The sequence below is a fragment of the Colossoma macropomum genome, unplaced genomic scaffold (assembly GCF_904425465.1).
Source record: "Colossoma macropomum unplaced genomic scaffold, Colossoma_macropomum, whole genome shotgun sequence".
In the NCBI taxonomy this organism is placed as follows: domain Eukaryota; kingdom Metazoa; phylum Chordata; class Actinopteri; order Characiformes; family Serrasalmidae; genus Colossoma; species Colossoma macropomum.
This window is the reverse complement of record NW_023495004.1, coordinates 1,161-18,075: the sequence shown is the minus strand read 5'-3', so window position 1 is coordinate 18,075 and position 16,915 is coordinate 1,161. Positions and strand designations below refer to the sequence as shown.

Genomic DNA, 16,915 nt, shown 5'->3' with positions numbered 1-16,915 from the left:
TTCAGGTGGTTCACTGACAATAACCTTATGATGTTAAACTGTCTGTTTGGGAAAAACAGAAGCTCAAACACAAATTCAGTGAAAGGTCGTTGTTTAGCTGCTTCACTCAGGAAATGATGAGATTCTGTCTTTGATTTTCTTAACTAGCTAGTGATGCAGCACTGCTCTGCCTCAGGGTGGCGCTGTTGCAAACTGGTTCACTCAGTTCATCCTGCATAGCCTATTAACTGTAACTATGCCCAGAATACCTCTGAACAACTTTACAATGTGCTACAGCCTTTTTACAAATCTAAGAAACTGACCAAGAGACGGATAGAAAGAGTGAATTGTGACTCATTTCTAAAACCAAAGACAGAAGAGAAGATGTGTGAGATCTCAGTGAATGTGTGGAAGAGCACATTACTAAACTGGAAAAGAGCATTTCCAAAAGAAGAATTATTAAACCAAACATTGTTGCCATTAAAGCTTGTATCAATGCCTTTATGGTGAATGAGTTAGCAGACAGCCAATGCTGGAGTCGCCAGACAACATGTAACCCCCCAAACACCAGGGGTCATTTCACACACTGCCAACAACTATACAATATCATCTTTTAAGGACTCGTATCAATTATTAATCTAAACCCCACACAGCACTAAAAAGTCTGTTTTTATTCTGTACAATTAACACTGAAGAAATACACCATTTAGAGAAACTGTAAATGGAGAAAAACTGCAGGTACAGAATAAAAGACCAGAGGTCTTTTTTCAGGATTTGGGCCCCTTAGTTCCACTGAGGGGTAATAATAATGCTACAAAAACATACAAATTAATTTTAGACAATTCAATGTTTCCAACTTTGTGGCAGCAGTTTGAGCCTCTGTGCACAAAGCAAACTCTATAAAGACCTGCCTTAGTGAGTTTGGTGTGAAGGAACTCCTGTGGCCTGCACAGAGCTCTGAGGAAGTGAGGAAGCCTCTGCTTTGGTTCCTTGGTGAGCAGGAAACGTGTTAAATCCACCCTTCAAAGGCTGTTTTAAAAGCATTAATCTAAAAAGTGTTAAATTAAAAAGTAATAATATTTTTGAGAGTCTCCTAAATATTTTCAGGTAAAGTGGAACAGTTTGTATACAAACCTGCTTTAAGATTATAGGAAACATTTTGCAAAAGCCAAACAGCCACACAGTAAAATACCATAACATCTCATCACATTTGGCTGAACGATTAATACTTTTAAATCAAACCTCTGAAAGGTGGACTTTAACACGTTTCCTGCTCACCAAGGAACCAAAGCAGGGTCTTCCTCCCTTCCTCAATCTGCTCCAATACTGTACCACCTTCTGCCTCCAATATTCTACCATATTCAATATACCACCTTTCATTCTGTCCTCTCTTCTCTGATTGAGGTTTTAAAATAGTCAATCAAGAAATATTAATAGTGTTATTTCTAAAAACTGAATTTTTTATTTGGTTGGTATCCAAATCTTAAAAGTTTAAAAAGGTAACTGTGTCCTGAATGTTGCCTGTTCAAAATGTAACTTGGACTGAACTCAGACACCTCATTTCTTTCTACTTGTATACTTTTACATCCCAACCCTGCACATTGTAGTGATTTCCTGCACTAACACATCCACTTTAACTCAGTAAGGGCTTGTTAATCAGGACAGGGGTTTTCTGGATTACATTCCACTAAAATCATGGAAAACTTTATGACTAAAATCACTCTTAAAATAAACAGTGCAGTAAAATGTGTATTAATGAAAATACTCACTCAGCTTTTCTGGATGCTGTAACGACTGGCAGAAGCCTCAGAAGACATTCATCTGATGGGTCATATTTTCTCAGGTCAAACTCATCCAGCTCTTCCTCTGAGTTCAACAACACAAACACCAGAGCTGACCACTGAGCAGGAGAGAGGGGGACTCCAGATAGACAGCGATGGTTTCCTCTGTTCAGGTATGTCTGGACTTCCTGCACTAGAGAGTGGTCATTCAGTTCATTCAGACAGTGGAACAGATTGATGTATTTCTCTGGAGAGAGATTCTCCCTGAGCTTCTCCTTGATGTACTCAACTGTTTCCTCTCTGCAGTTAGAAGTGCTTCCTGTCTGAGTCAGTAGACCTCGTAAGAGAGTCTGATTAGACTCCAGTGAGAGACCCAGAAGGAAACGGAGAAAAAGGTCCAGGTGTCCATTCTCACTCTGTAAAGCTCTGTCCACTGCACTCTTGAGAAAATCAGTCATTGTTGATTTTGAATGTGTTTGTTGTTTCAGCACATTTCTGTTCTGAGAAATAAAGGAGAAAAATGCAAACAAAGCAGCCAGAAACTCCTGAACACTCAGATGGACAAAGCTGAACACCTTCCCCAGGTGCAGCCCCAACTCCTCTCTGAAGATCTGAGTGCAGACTCCTGAGTACACTGACACTTCTCTGACATCAATGCCACACTCTCTCAGGTCTTCCTCATAGAAGATCAGGTTGCCTTTTTCCAGCTGTTGGAAAGCCAGTTTTCCCAGAGCCAGAATAATCTCTCTAGTCTGCCGAGGATCAGTGTCACATTTTCCATGGTACTTTTGGTCTTTGTGTTTGATCTGAAAGATCAGGAAGTGTGTGAACATTTGAGTCAGAGTCTTGGGGATCTCTCCACTCTCTGCTCCACCCAGCATCCTCTCCAGAACAGTGGCTGCAATCCAACAGAAGACCGGTATGTGGCACATGATGTAGAGGCTTCTTGATGACTTCATATGTGTGATGACTCTGTTGGCCAGACTCTGGTCACTGACCCTCTTCCTGAAGTATTCCTCTTTCTGAGGGTCACTGAATCCTCGTACCTCTGTTACCTGGTCAACACACTCAGGAGGGATCTGACCACATGCTGCTGGTCGAGAGGTGATCCAGAGAAGAGCAGAGGGAAGCAGATTCCCTTTGATGAGGTTTGTTAGCAGCTCATCCACTGAGGCTGACTGTGTTACATCAGACAAGCTCTCATTGTTCTGGAAATCTAGAGGAAGTCGACTTTCATCCAGACCATCAAAGATGAACAAGACTTTGTACTGATAATAATCTGTTGGTTTTAACTTTTTAATGTCTGTGAAAAAGAGACGAAGAAGATCAACCAGACTGAGTTTTCTGCTCTTCACTGAATTCAGCTCCCTAAAAGGAAGTGGAAATATGAAGAGGATGTCCTGATTTGCTTTTCCTTCAGCCCAGTCCAGAATGAACTTCTGCACTGAGACTGTTTTTCCAATTCCAGCAACTCCATTAGTCAGTACAGTTCTGACGGCTGTGTCTTTAAAGAGGTCACTGCAGTTGATGGGTCTCTCCTGTGTTGCTGGTCTCCTGGACGCTGTCTCAATCTGTCTCACCTCATGTTCATTATTGATCTCTCCACTCCCCCCTTCTGTGATGTAGAGCTCTGTGTAGATCTCACTCAGAAGTGTTGAGCCTCCATGATATGAGATTCCTTCATTAATTCTCTGGAATTTGTTTTTCAATGTGGATTTGAACTTTTGATGACAAGCAGGAGCCAGTTCTGAAAAAAGATTATTACAATAAACAATAACAATAAACATGTTAATGTCTGACATCCTTACCACAAACACAATAACACACATTACCCTTCTATCAACACGGAGCACAATATTAAACTGAACTGTGCTCTGTGGTTCTCTTGTCTAGGAATCATCAGCAAAATTAAATAACCACAATTAATTTAGATAATAAAGGATCATCTTCTTGTTCTTCTGTCCTGAAGAAATTCCTTCCAGATTGTTTATATTTAACTTGCCAGAATTTCTATGCTCAGTTTACTCGTTACTTGTAAAAATAATTAACTTTATAATGGAAAAGAAATAATGGAATGAGCTCTGTATCAGGGAAACTGTGTCAGAACAGAGCGTTTATGTACAAAGTGGTGGAATTAGTGATTCTGAGGTTCTAGGCTAAAGACAGGAATGGGGCCCCCTGGTGGCACATTTGTAAACTAGTCGTGGCTCTGGGTGGTCCCCGAGTGGCACAGCCGTCTACACTGCACGACATGTCTTGGCAAGTGAAATCATCTTAAATCTGGTTAATATACCTAATTTCAATATCTAATTTTGAGAATGGAGTAAGAATATGATTAGAGCATTTAAAAAGCCCAAATCCTACATTTATCATATTTTTATTTTTTTAATTGTTTATCACTTATAATGTTTGTGTGGGCTTTGTTTTTCTATATGGACTGGAGAGTGAATGGTATGTTTTCGAATTTAACAAAATTTGCATAATACATAATACGTCTTTAAAAAAAAGCAAAAAATTAGTTTTTCCCTTTTAACTTATTTCTAGACATTTTTACTTGTTATAAGTAATTTTAAGTAAAATTTTCTCATTATATTAGCAGATCATTTTACTTGTTTTAAGAAATATGCCAGACACAAATAAAATCATCTGCCAGTACAGTGAGATAATTTTACTTAATAAAATTACTAAAATAATAAAATAAATAAATTTAACACGCAAAATATATCTACTTTGTATTTTCATGGGGACCCTAAGCCTCATGCAAAGACCACCACTGTATATACAGGCTGTCCAGAGCTGCTCAGTGTTCCAGTGTGACAGAGTTCTTACTGGTTTGTAGTGTGTTGGCGAGGTCTGTCTGGTTCATGTTCCTCAGGATGTGCAGTGCGATCTGCAGTGTTCCTTCTCTGACACTCTGATCCACCTCACCCTCCACCTCCCTCTCAGAGCATGCTGGGAAATCTGGACTCAGTACCTTCTTGAACCTCTTCAGCTGATTCTTCACCAGAGAGATGACTTTGTGCTCCAGTTCCTGATTGGACATAAACATTAACAGAAAACGACTGAAACACCACCATGTCATAGTTCAGTGGATCTCATATCAGGACCACTGAGAAACTTTAAAACTGGACTGCAGATATTTTTTATTTAATAAAACATTTGATTAAAACAACAAACTGCTCAAAATCACATCAGTATACTACATATTAGAGTCAGTACACTACATATTAGAGTCAGTACACTAGTACACTATGTTTCAGTTACTTTATTACTCACTTCCTGCAGTTCAAGCTTTCACCCAAGAACAATGATGGTGAAATGTGAATATGGTCCTGCATTCTGAATAAATGATGTGGAGAAATGATACGTCTACATGTTAGAAAACAAACATATATTGTTTTTTTCTTGTGGGTGGGAATTCTCTACCAGGAAAAAATTAATAAAAGTGTCTTTCACATAAAAATGTTGTAGGACCCACAAAATGGCAAGAGATTGTTATATTGTTAATTATAAATATCTCTCTAAATCTGCTTTCTGTAAACATATTAACCCCTAAACACTAAAGATCTCTCAGTGGGTTTAGTATTTAATTACTCAATCTTATAACTTAATAATTCAATCATTTTTCATTGATCTTCATGTCATTACAGGATAATATGCATTAGGATGTGTACATATAAAGGGGCTTCCGATGCTGAACTGAAATCATAAAGCAGTGGTAAATGTTGGATTTTGTTCAGAAAGGCAACCAGAACACAACAACACAGCCTGTGAAAATGTAACCGAAGAAATATTAAACTTGCTTACACTACTTACATACAGCCGTATGTAAAAGTCTTACATACAGAAATTTTGAGCAGTTTTTGAGTAACAAAAAACCTGATTTCCAAAAGACACAAAGTTAAAGATTTCACATTTCTTTGATATTTTAAACAAGATTACTTTTCTATTTCCATCTTTTACAGTTTAAAAATAACAAAAAAGCAAAAGGGCCTGAAGCAAAAGTTTAGGCACCCTGCATGTTCAGTACTTAGTAACACCCCTTTTGGCAAATATCACAGCTTGTAAACACTCACTGTAGCCAACTAAGAGTCTTTCAGGTCTTGTTTTAGGGATTTTCACCCAGTCTTGCTTGCAAAAGGCTTGTAGTTCTGTGAGATTCTTGGGCCGCCTTGCATGCACTTCTCTTTTTGAGGTTTATCCACAGATTTTCAATGATGGTTAGGTCGGGATGACTGAGAAGGTCATGGCAAAACCTTCAGCTTGCACCTCTTGAGGTAGCCCATTGTGGATTTTGAGGTGTGTTTAGGATCATTATCCTTTTGTAGAAGCCGTCCTCTTTTCATCTTCAGCTTTTACTTACAGGCAATGTGATGACTGATTCCAGAATTTGCTGTTATTTAATTGAGTCCATTCTTCTCTGTATCAGTGAAATGTTCTCTGTGCCACTGGCTGCAACATAATCCCAAAGCATGATCAATCCACCCCCATGCTTAACAGTTCAAGAAGTGTTCTTTTCATGAAATTCTGCTTCCTTTTTTCTCTAAACATACATTTACTAATTGAGGCCACATATTCTATTTTAATTTAATCAGTCCACATGTTGCATTTTCTCCAAAATGCACCAGGCTTGTTTCAATGTTCCTTTGCAAATGTGTGACGCTGACTTTTGCAGTGAGGACACAGGAAAAATTTCTTCTGATGAATCTTCCGTGAATGTCATATTTGTGCAGGTGTCACTGCACAGTACAACAGTGCACCACCACTCCAGAGTCTGACACATTTTCCTGAAGATTTTTGCAGCTGAACAAGGGTTTTGTTTTGCATTTCTAGCAATGCTACAAGCAGCTCTCTCACAAGGTTAACTTGGTCTTCCTGACCTCAACTCGACCTCCACTGTTCCTGTGCACTGCCTTTTCTTAATTACATTACAAACTGAGGAAACGGCTACCTGACAACTCTTTGCTATCTTCTTATAGTCTCCTCCTGCTTTGTGGGCATCAACTATTTTAATCTTCAGAGTGATAGGCAGCTGCTGAGAGGAGCCCATGGCTGCTGATTGTTGGGACAAGGTTTGTGGAGTCAGAGTATTTATAAAGCTTTGAAATTTTCATCACCCAAACTTTTTTTTAAAGATGATTGTGAACAAGCCACAGCCCTAACAAGCTAATTAAAGTCTGAGAGCTCAAATCTTTTGGGGTGCCAAAATATTTGCATGCTGCTTCTTTCTTTTTCACTCTTGTACAAAACAAAATTTAGACATAAAAAAAAAAAAAATTCACCCAAAGAAATTTTGAATAGGGGTGCTCAAACTTTTGCATGCCACTGTATCTTTCAGCTGAAAAACAGTGGGTTTGTGAAAAGTTAGTGAAGCAATGCAAAAAGTAGGTTAAAAGTTTTATTTCATGGAGTTTATACAAGTGTAAAAACAAACAATGTTTGTCTGCATCGTGCCACATTCTGTGTAGCACATCAGCGCCTTTACTGATGTGCAAAATGATCAATGATAAAACATTTAGTGTGGAGTGCACAAAAAAACAATCTTCTATTAAATAAGTGCAGTACTGCATTTAGTGGAGACTACTAGCATTTAGCTTCATAAGGTGTTGCACACAAGAAAAGTTTTGCACTGGCCCTTTCAGTCTCCAGATTTAAACCTAGTTGAAAACTTGTGGTGTGAATTGAAGAGGGCCGTCCACAAGCGAAGACTGAAGAATATTAAGGAAGTGGAAATGTTCTGCATGGAGGAGTGACCTGAGATCCCTCAACAAGTGTTCTCCACCTTTGATAAGCATTACAGAAAACAGCTCAGGGTTGTTATTCTCGCCAGAGAAAGGCAGGGAAAAATAAAAATATTCTACTTGCCCATTTCTTTATTCTCAAAATATCACTCATCGCATGTGTGGTTTATATAATCTACTGATTGTAGCTCATTTTCATGAAGGCTACCGATGATTCTGGAGTTGAACGTAGACTACATGTTGTTAACTGAAAATTTCACAGCTGTACACTTTATATTCAAATTCCCAAGGTTTTTAATTGAGATATGGTGATTTTTTATATTTAATCATTTATTTTAATTGTTTATTATGGTAAGTTAAGTAAAACAATATGGGACAATATGTATTTGAAAAACTGAAAAAAAGGTGCCGAACTGTGTTACATGGTCTCTAATATACAACTATAAGGATGTTAGAATTTTCCACTTGTGATTTTGAGGAGTACAACTGGCAAATAATCACTTTAAAGACTTTCTTTGATGTCATATGCACAGATAAACAGATACATTTGTGTTATACTGTAACACCAAGTATGTTTATTATAGGGTTTATGAATGAAGGGACATTTATATAAAAGGAGGCCCTGAGTCGATACAGCATTCAACATGTGTGCTGATAAAGAGTTTTAAGCAGGTAGTGCCAATGTAGACATGTTGTTAGATCTTAGGTAGTTACCTGTTAGTAACATTAGTCTCTATGGACTCTTAACCAAATCATACATACCACTGATTAAAGATGACCAGACAGTATCGATGGGTATCAGTATCAGTGTGATCTAATGTGATGTAACCCTGTAACAAATCTATCCTGAAACAGCACTCAGTCACACTGTGTGATGTGATGTTAGCTGTGTAGCTCTTCCTGTGGGGTAGTGGAGTGTGTGAGTAGTTAATACTACAGGCTGATTGGAGATTAATGTGAGATTCTCAGGAGAAAATATACACATTTTACCCACAATTACATGCATACACATGTACAAACACACACCTGGAATATGGACTCCAGACGTGTCATGGTGATCTTTGCTCTCTCCTTTTGGGCTCTATGGAAAAGAAAAACAAAATTTAAATCTATATCATATTTATACAGCATGAACCACTAAACAGACCAACAGGTAAAACTTCCATAATTAAACACATTAAAGCTGCATGAGTCAAAACTGAAGATATGCAAACCTCTACCAGTTAAATAGGTGAACTACAACAACATTGGAATGATCTTTAGTCTTTGGATCCCCCTCCCATTCCCACCCATCAACACAAAGCAAGCTGTAGAATCGACGGTGACCAGTGAAGCTCATTTAGAGTTTGTTAGCATTACTAAACACTGTCATGACTTCAATTTCTAGTGATGAGGTAGACAGTTTATTACCAGTATCTCCTTTCTATTTGGATATAGATGATAAAAGTATGGCTTTATGCTAACGTGGCTTGAGAGGAGATCAAAATACTCATTACAGCCTACATAGAGCACATTGACTGTGGTCCTTTTCAAAGCCTTTTCACGTCTGGTTATGTCATTCGTGAGGAATTCAACTGGTCAATTTATACAGGATAAAGTCTCTGTGTAATTTCCCCAAATTACCCCAGATAGCCCAGATCAAAATGTCATAGCCTGGACTTTAACATCCATAAGGTCATAGTTAAACAGATCCAAATAAAAAATGGCAAAAATTAACATCCAGTTAATACCAGTTATAACAGCATTACACTAGTAAAATGAGCTCCAACAGGACAGAAATCACTCTACCTTGTGAAAGATACCTTCAGATATTTTATTTTCCTCCTTCTAATTAGCACAGCACAAATAAGTTGATGCTTACAGTAGGACTGTTTTGAACTTCAGAATGAAGGAACTGTGCCAAGTCAAGCTCCATTTTACCAGTTAGCCTCGTCTCCTTTTACAAAAAAAAAAAATAGTAGCTGATGACTATTACCAGGTTCTGTTAATACATTATCGTGATGTCAATACAACTAATAATATGATAATTAATTATTATTAATAATAAATAATTTAATTACATGTATTTAATAATTTGCACCAGAATTATTACTTAGCAAACTTGAAAAAACTGAAGACATTGCAGATTCATACTGGATTAAAATTATGGAATATGGACTCCAGACGTGTCATGGAGATCTTTGCTCTCTCCATTTGAACGCTATGGGAAAGAAAAAAAAATATATATATATATATATGCACACAGCATGAACCACTAAACAGACCAACAGGTAAAAAACTACCATGATAAAATACATTAAAGCTGCATGAGTCAAAACTGAAGACATGTGAACCTCTACCAGTTAAACAGGTGAACTACAACAACATTGGAATGATCTTTAGTCATTGGATCCCGCTCCCATATGTAGATTCATACTGGATTAAATTTATGGAACTTGTTGGTAACATGACTATCGGCCAATTTATCTGTGGTAAATTCATAACTCTGGAGTCGTTTGAGAATTCATGTGTAAAAAGTAGGAAAATGATGGTGAATCCATGATAAAGAGTATTAACAGACATAAAGCTTAGCTCTTCTCTTAAATAGAGAATCTACCAGTAGCTCTTATTATAGTGATCTGAGATTGACTGGCTACGCCTCGATCCAGACAGTAGGGGGCGATCACGGGCTTTTCCTCATTCTAGATGAAGCCATCTATGGGGAAACTGCACTGGTGTTTACAGTGGTCTTTTAGTCCCTCTGTTCAGGTAAAAATCCAACAAAATATGGTTTAATATTGTTGGAAGTGGAACAGTAAAGACATATTAAACTAACAGTGTTTATATGATGTTTGTGAAGGAAGTTCATTCAGTAAAGGTGTGAAGTGTTTCTGGAAAAGTCCAGTGGAGATGCTGAGTTAACTCAAATGGAAAAGCCAGAGCTGACGGCGTTCCATAACCACGGAGAATAATTAGTGTTGAATGTGAAGATGTTGTTTCTGTTATTAATGTTCTTTTACTCTAACAGCTTGGAAGTTTTCCATTAGTGGTCTGGATGTGTGTATAATGGAGATCGTTAGTTAAGGGAGTCACTGCCACCATTTCAGAGAACTACTATTCATATGAATGTGTGTGGCAGACTAGATGATGGTGTATAGATATAGACTATGGAGATAATCTGTTTTAAGAGCTGATCATTTACTGAAAATGATGAAATTCTTCAGTACTTTCATTGTACCTGCTAGTAATGTTGTCAAAGTAACTAAATATATGAGATGTAATTGGGTTTATTCTGAATGTTATAAGGCTTGTTATATTTTAAAGGAGGTGTGGATTGAACAGTTAAGTAATAATATCAAGCTGATTCTCATGTTATGAAAAAGAAAAATCAGATGTTGACATTTAGAGAAAGAAATGACTTGAACTGTATTCAAAAATCTCACTTTACTGTCAATAGACTAAACTGAAGAACATGTAAACGAGCCTCCAGATGTGGATGATTCTGAATAGATTCATTCAACGTCAAAAATCGATTTTCTAAATATTTAATTTATAAAGTAATGTTGACGGAACGTAAAAGGCGGAACTTGGAAGTGGGTAAGTGCAGCGCCCGGACAGGCGGCACATAAAAAAAACACAACTGGATGAGTGAGAAATCCGACCGGCTCTCTGTGCATTAAAGCCAGGTTAGATCAGGAGTCACAACCCAAATGATAAGAAGAGCCATTTTGTCCTTTCAACAAAAATCAAACCACCTTGGGAGCCACAACATTTAATATCCAGTATGTCTCAGTATGTGTTAATGTCCAAGTATAGGTTAAAAATATAAACAAAAATGCGGACTTACTCTACTCTACTTTAAGCTTTAGCTATAGCCGCTTTTCTTCCATCTCCGCCAGAAAACTTTTCCTCAAATTTGAATAGTTTCTTGTAAAATGTCTCTCAGCTTTCCGCTGTTTTACGAGGCTGAAGTCGCTTCTTATTCTCCAGCTTCTTGCTGAACTTTCCCGTTCCACCTTAAATTCTGCCTGAGGCGCCGAATGTAAATACGGCACCATTTAAGGTGGAACGGGAAAATTAGAAAGAGAAGCGACTTCATCTTCGCCACTTTGTAGTGTTTGAGAGTCTCTCGTTGCAGATTTAATGTACCAGGAAACTGCGCTGCTCATAAATGCGAATAAGTCCATTCGTCTCCCAATGTTCGTCCGTCTTTCTCTTTTCCTTTTTCTTTCGCTACTCGCCAGGCGAAACCTCGTTGCTATGTGACCTGCAGTCTTTCGCTCCCCTCCCCCCCCCATCATGAGACCAAAACCGAAGTTATGAAATCCCTAAAGACTATATAAAGTGCTGCGTGGTCATCCATTACCACTGGACCTTATTTCACCGTAACAGCGCATTTTATCCCAGATGAGTGGCAGCAGCGTCTCATGTGCTCCAAACAGCAGTGAATGAGAGTCGTCCATTTCACTTGCCACATCACTTCCATTTGTTTCATTAATAAAAGATATTGGACGTAAATTCATTATGGATCATTACAAATACTTTGCTTTAAAACTACCAAGTCCTCAGACAGTGAGAAAATAGAAATCATGTATAGAAAAAAAAGATGCAGCGAGATGCAGCGATAATCGTTTCATAATCGCATCGCAGCCTCTGAAACGTAATCGAATTGAATCGTGAGGTGCCTAAAGATTCCCATCCCTAGAGTGTATAGTAGAGTGACAGTGTGGCAAGTTAAAAAAATTGTACTTACTTAACGTAGAGTGATACTACTCTATGTTACTAGTACTAGTAATAACTATAGTTGTACATGATTTGTTGCTCAGTAGCTCATAAATAGAATAATTCATCTGTGGTAAAATCATAACTCTGGAGTCATTTGAGAATTCATGTGTAAAAAGTAGGAAAATGATGGTGAATCCATGATAAAGAGTATTAACAGACATAAAGCTTAGCTCTTCTCTTAAATAGAGAATCTACTAGTAGCTCTTATTATAGTGATCTGAGATTGACTGGCTATGCCTCGATCCAGACAGTAGGGGGCGATCACGGGCTTTTCCTCATTCTAGATAAAGCCATCTATGGGGAAACTGCACTGGTGTTTACAGTGGTCTTTTACTCCCTCTATTCAGGGTGGTAATAAATATTATCCATGATACTGTACTCACCTCAGTTCAGGTGAAGACTCTCCCTGTTTGAAGTTTATGAGTCTACCCATTGACGCGTCACTCTTCATAGACACACAGCTGGGCTCAGGAGAGTCTGGTCTCTCACTGTGAACCAGACTAAAACACATTGAACCATCTGTTAAGAGCTGTAGTCTTTAATGCGTCTCCCACCATCACACAATGACTTCATCTCTTATTACACTCAGTAATTTCTCTAAACACTCTTTGGAGAAGGTAAAGTGAAAGTTGATACTTTTTCCTTTTACGTTTGTCCGACACTCGTCCAAGTGACACACATGTATTACACACTTTCTGAGAATAGAGTTCATTTTAGGCCTTGAAACTCTTTAAAACTTTACTTTCTTCTTTGGTGTTTTCGACACAGTATTAATCAAAATAAGAGCTCAACCTTCAGAAAATGTTATTTTCCCACATCAGGCTGTCAAATTAGATACTATATAAGCCATTTTACCCATTAATGAATGGGTATCAGGGCTGAACACAGAGATCATATTCTCCATTACGCTTATATTAATGCAGTAAAATCACATATAAAGTAAGTTGAAAAATTGTTTTAATTAAAATGTTTTCATTAAATTATTTGTTTTTAATCCATTTTCATTTCATTTTCATTTAAATTCATTAATGGATAAAAACTGGGTAACATGGTTGTGAATTTAGTCTAAAATAAGCAGCACTCAGGAGTTGTTAGCTTGACAGGGGGCACATGCTGCATGCTAACTACTAATTACCATATAGTTCACATAAATGAAAAAATACATATTTTTTTTCTAACAATAATTTTGGTAACAGTGTTGAATAGTCAAGCTTTACTGCAGCCAGATCAGCTTTTTGTGTGTAAATGGAGAAAACAGAATGAAAATACTGACTTGTTTGATGGTCTTTCTGCAGAAAACAAGGAGATGATGCAAATTCCTGTTTATATCATAATGAATGGAACGTCCCATTTTTTAATGTGGGGAACAGGTTTGGGTAACAGGGGTGCACATAAAATGTGGGACACAGGTTAAAATGACTTTTTGTTAAAATAAAATAATAAAGGAAAAATATAGCCGCAAGCGGCAATGAGCGGGTCCAAGCACGCATAAGCACAAGAAGCTCTCGTGCACTTTGAGCCAAATAGGCCTAATCAGGCCTCATGCAGTTTGGGCCTTACAGGCATAGAGGCTGAAATGAGTTCATCAAAAGGCCTTCATTTGTCATGGACCATTTTACTTTCAACATATGTTTACATTTCTATGGACTGATCTACAAAGGTTTGTAGAACACGCAAAGGATTATCAGCACAGATGTCAAAAATACATGAGCAATGGTAAAATATCTGTCCCAGCTGTGTTTGCAAGGGGTTTTGTTTCTCCATGTTTAAGGCTTTGATAATCAGGCCATAATGAGACCCAGTGCACTCATAAGGGACCCTTTTGGCACAGAGGAGCTCACTGAAAGTGGTTTAGAATTGGTCAAAAGGTCTCCACATGTTATGATAATTGATCAGGGAACTTGATCAAAGCTGTTCACTGAGTTATGTTCAGATTGACCTTTTGACCTTAGTATAATAAGCTGTAATTGTTGAAGGAATAATTCAAAATACTACACAAGGAGTGAAATATTTGACCTAACATGTAATTACAAAGTTATTCAGGTCAGTGAACTGAATCAAATGGCACCATGTGTTTATCTGTAGACTTTGTAATAACACTGTAATAGCATCTTTAATGATTTTTGGGGTTTTTGACAGCTAAGGCGCCCTCTAAAGGTCATACCTGGACAAAATTTTTGCACACCCTGTCTGAGTCTCAATATATACAAGTACTCAAACTTTTGAGATGATACAGCCAAAGACTGATGAGTTATAGCAAATCAAGCTGGCTATGCCATGGCCGCAGTGATGTATTGATGGAGCAACACCAGGTCGAGTGAAAAAGTCAATATTTTTTTGATAATTATTTACCTAGAGAGGCCACAGAGTATTTCTAGACCAAATTCGAGAAGTTTGGATCAAAACTCAGAGACTAGTTCGAAAAGCATGGTTTTCAAAGAGTTAACGATTACAAAAAAACTATGCATTTTTAGAATAAACATGCAATAGTAAAATTGTTTGGCATACTGGAATACATAAGATTCATACAGAGCTTGGGTCAAAAATAGTAATAATATGTTTATATCATGTAATAATATATGGTTTTTTATGAATAGCGCCCCCCAGTGGCCAAATCTGTTGAAACTTCACTGCTTGTTAGAAAGGGGCTACATGTAGACACCATTCAAGTTTCGTCATGATTGGTCAATGTTAAGCCTGTCAAAAGCCTGCTGAATGCTGATTGGCTGATGGCGGTCATACATTTCAATGAATCAAATTATCCTTCAAGATTCACTTATAGTCTGTCTAGTAGATGCTACATGCCAAGTTTCAGCTCAATCAGATGCACGGATGCTGAGAAACAGTTAATTGGCAATTGCCCCGCCCCCTAATGACGTATGCCCACCAAAATTCATATGCTACCACAGAATCTGGTCCTAAATGTGCACGTCAAGTTTCAATGGTTAAGGCAGAAGCATTCTCCACTTATAGAGTTTTAAATGAATTATGAGCTAAAAGTTGAATGTGGCAGCTCAAAAGTTGAATAGTTTCTTGTAAAATGTCTCTCAGCTTTCCGCTGTTTTACGAGGCTGAAGTCGCTTTTTATTCTCCAGCTTCTTGCTGAACTTTCCCGTTCCACCTTAAATTCTGCCTGAGGCGCCGAATGTAAATACGGCACCATTTAAGGTGGAACGGGAAAATTAGAAAGAGAAGCGACTTCATCTTCGCCACTTTGTAGTGTTTGAGAGTCTCTCGTTGCAGATTTAATGTACCAGGAAACTGCGCTGCTTATAAATGCGAATAAGTCCATTCATCTCCCAATGTTCGTCCGTCTTTCTCTTTTCCTTTTTCTTTCGCTACTCGCCAGGCGAAACCTCGTTGCTATGTGACCTGCAGTCTTTCGCATCATGAGACCAAAACCGAAGTAATGAAATCCCTAAAGACTATATAAAGTGCTGCGTGGTCATCCATTACCACTGGACCTTATTTCACCGTAACAGCGCATTTTATCGCAGATGAGTGGCAGCAGCGTCTCATGTGCTCCAAACAGCAGTGAATGAGAGTCTTCCATTTCACTTGCCACATCACTTCCATTTGTTTCATTAATAAAAGATATTGGACGTAAATTCATTATGGATCATTACAAATACTTTGCTTCAAAACTACCAAGTCCTCAGACAGTGAGAAAATAGAAATCATGTATAGAAAAAAAAGATGCAGCGAGATGCAGCGATAATCGTTTTATAATCGCATCGCAGCCTCTGAAACGTAATCGAATTAAATTGTGAGGTGCCTAAAGATTCCCATCCCTAGAGTGTATAGTAGAGTGACAGTGTGGCAAGTTAAAAAAATTTTACTTACTTAACGTAGAGTGATACTACTCTATGTTACTAGTACTAGTAATAACTATAGTTGTACATGATTTGTTGCTCAGTAGCTCATAAATAGAATAATTCATCTGTGGTAAAATCATAACTCTGGAGTCATTTGAGAATTCATGTGTAAGAAGTAGGAAAATGATGGTGAATCCATGATAAAGAGTATTAACAGACATAAAGCTTAGCTCTTCTCTTAAATAGAGAATCTACCAGTAGCTCTCATTATAGTGATCTGAGATTGACGGGCTATGCCTCGATCCAGACAGCAGGGGGCGATCACAGGCTTTTCCTCATTCTAGATAAAGCCATCTATGGGGAAACTGCACTGGTGTTTACAGTGGTCTTTTACTCCCTCTATTCAGGGTGGTAATAAATATTATCCATGATACTGTACTCACCTCAGTTCAGGTGAAGACTCTCCCTGTTTGAAGTTTATGAGTCTACCCATTGACGCGTCACTCTTCATAGACACACAGCTGGGCTCAGGAGAGTCTGGTCTCTTACTCTGAATCAGACTAAAACACATTCAACCATCTGTTAAGAGCTGCAGTCTTTAATGCGTCTCCCACCATCACACAATGACTTCATCTCTTATTACACTCAGTAATTTCTCTAAACACTCTTTGGAGAAGGTAAAGTGAAAGTTGCTACTTTTTCCTTTCACGTTTGGCCGACACTCGTCCAAGTGACACACATGTATTACACACTTTCTGAATAGAGTTCATTTTATGACTTGAATCTCTTTAAAACTTTACTTTCTTCTTTGGTGTTTTTGACACAGTATTAATCA

The 16,915-nt window shown here is 37.9% G+C and overlaps 1 protein-coding gene across 2 annotated transcripts; it reads right to left on the bottom strand.

Annotated features, from left to right (window-relative positions):
• Positions 1-1,127: 1,127 nt before the first annotated feature.
• Positions 1,128-16,664, bottom strand: LOC118800812 (NLR family CARD domain-containing protein 3-like). 2 transcript variants are annotated; one of them, XM_036560953.1, is made up of 5 exons: positions 16,524-16,663; positions 12,649-12,765; positions 8,528-8,582; positions 4,590-4,791; positions 1,128-3,507 (listed from the first exon to the last, which is right to left on the bottom strand). In XM_036560953.1, the coding sequence occupies exons 1-5, from the start codon at positions 16,649-16,651 to the stop codon at positions 1,745-1,747; spliced, it is 2,265 nt and encodes a 754-aa protein (XP_036416846.1). In that variant the 5' UTR covers positions 16,652-16,663; the 3' UTR covers positions 1,128-1,744. The 2 variants fall into 2 exon arrangements, with proteins under 2 accessions (XP_036416846.1, XP_036416847.1); XM_036560954.1 differs by lacking the exon at positions 12,649-12,765 and having other exon boundaries at positions 1,129-3,507; positions 16,524-16,664.
• Positions 16,665-16,915: the final 251 nt, after the last annotated feature.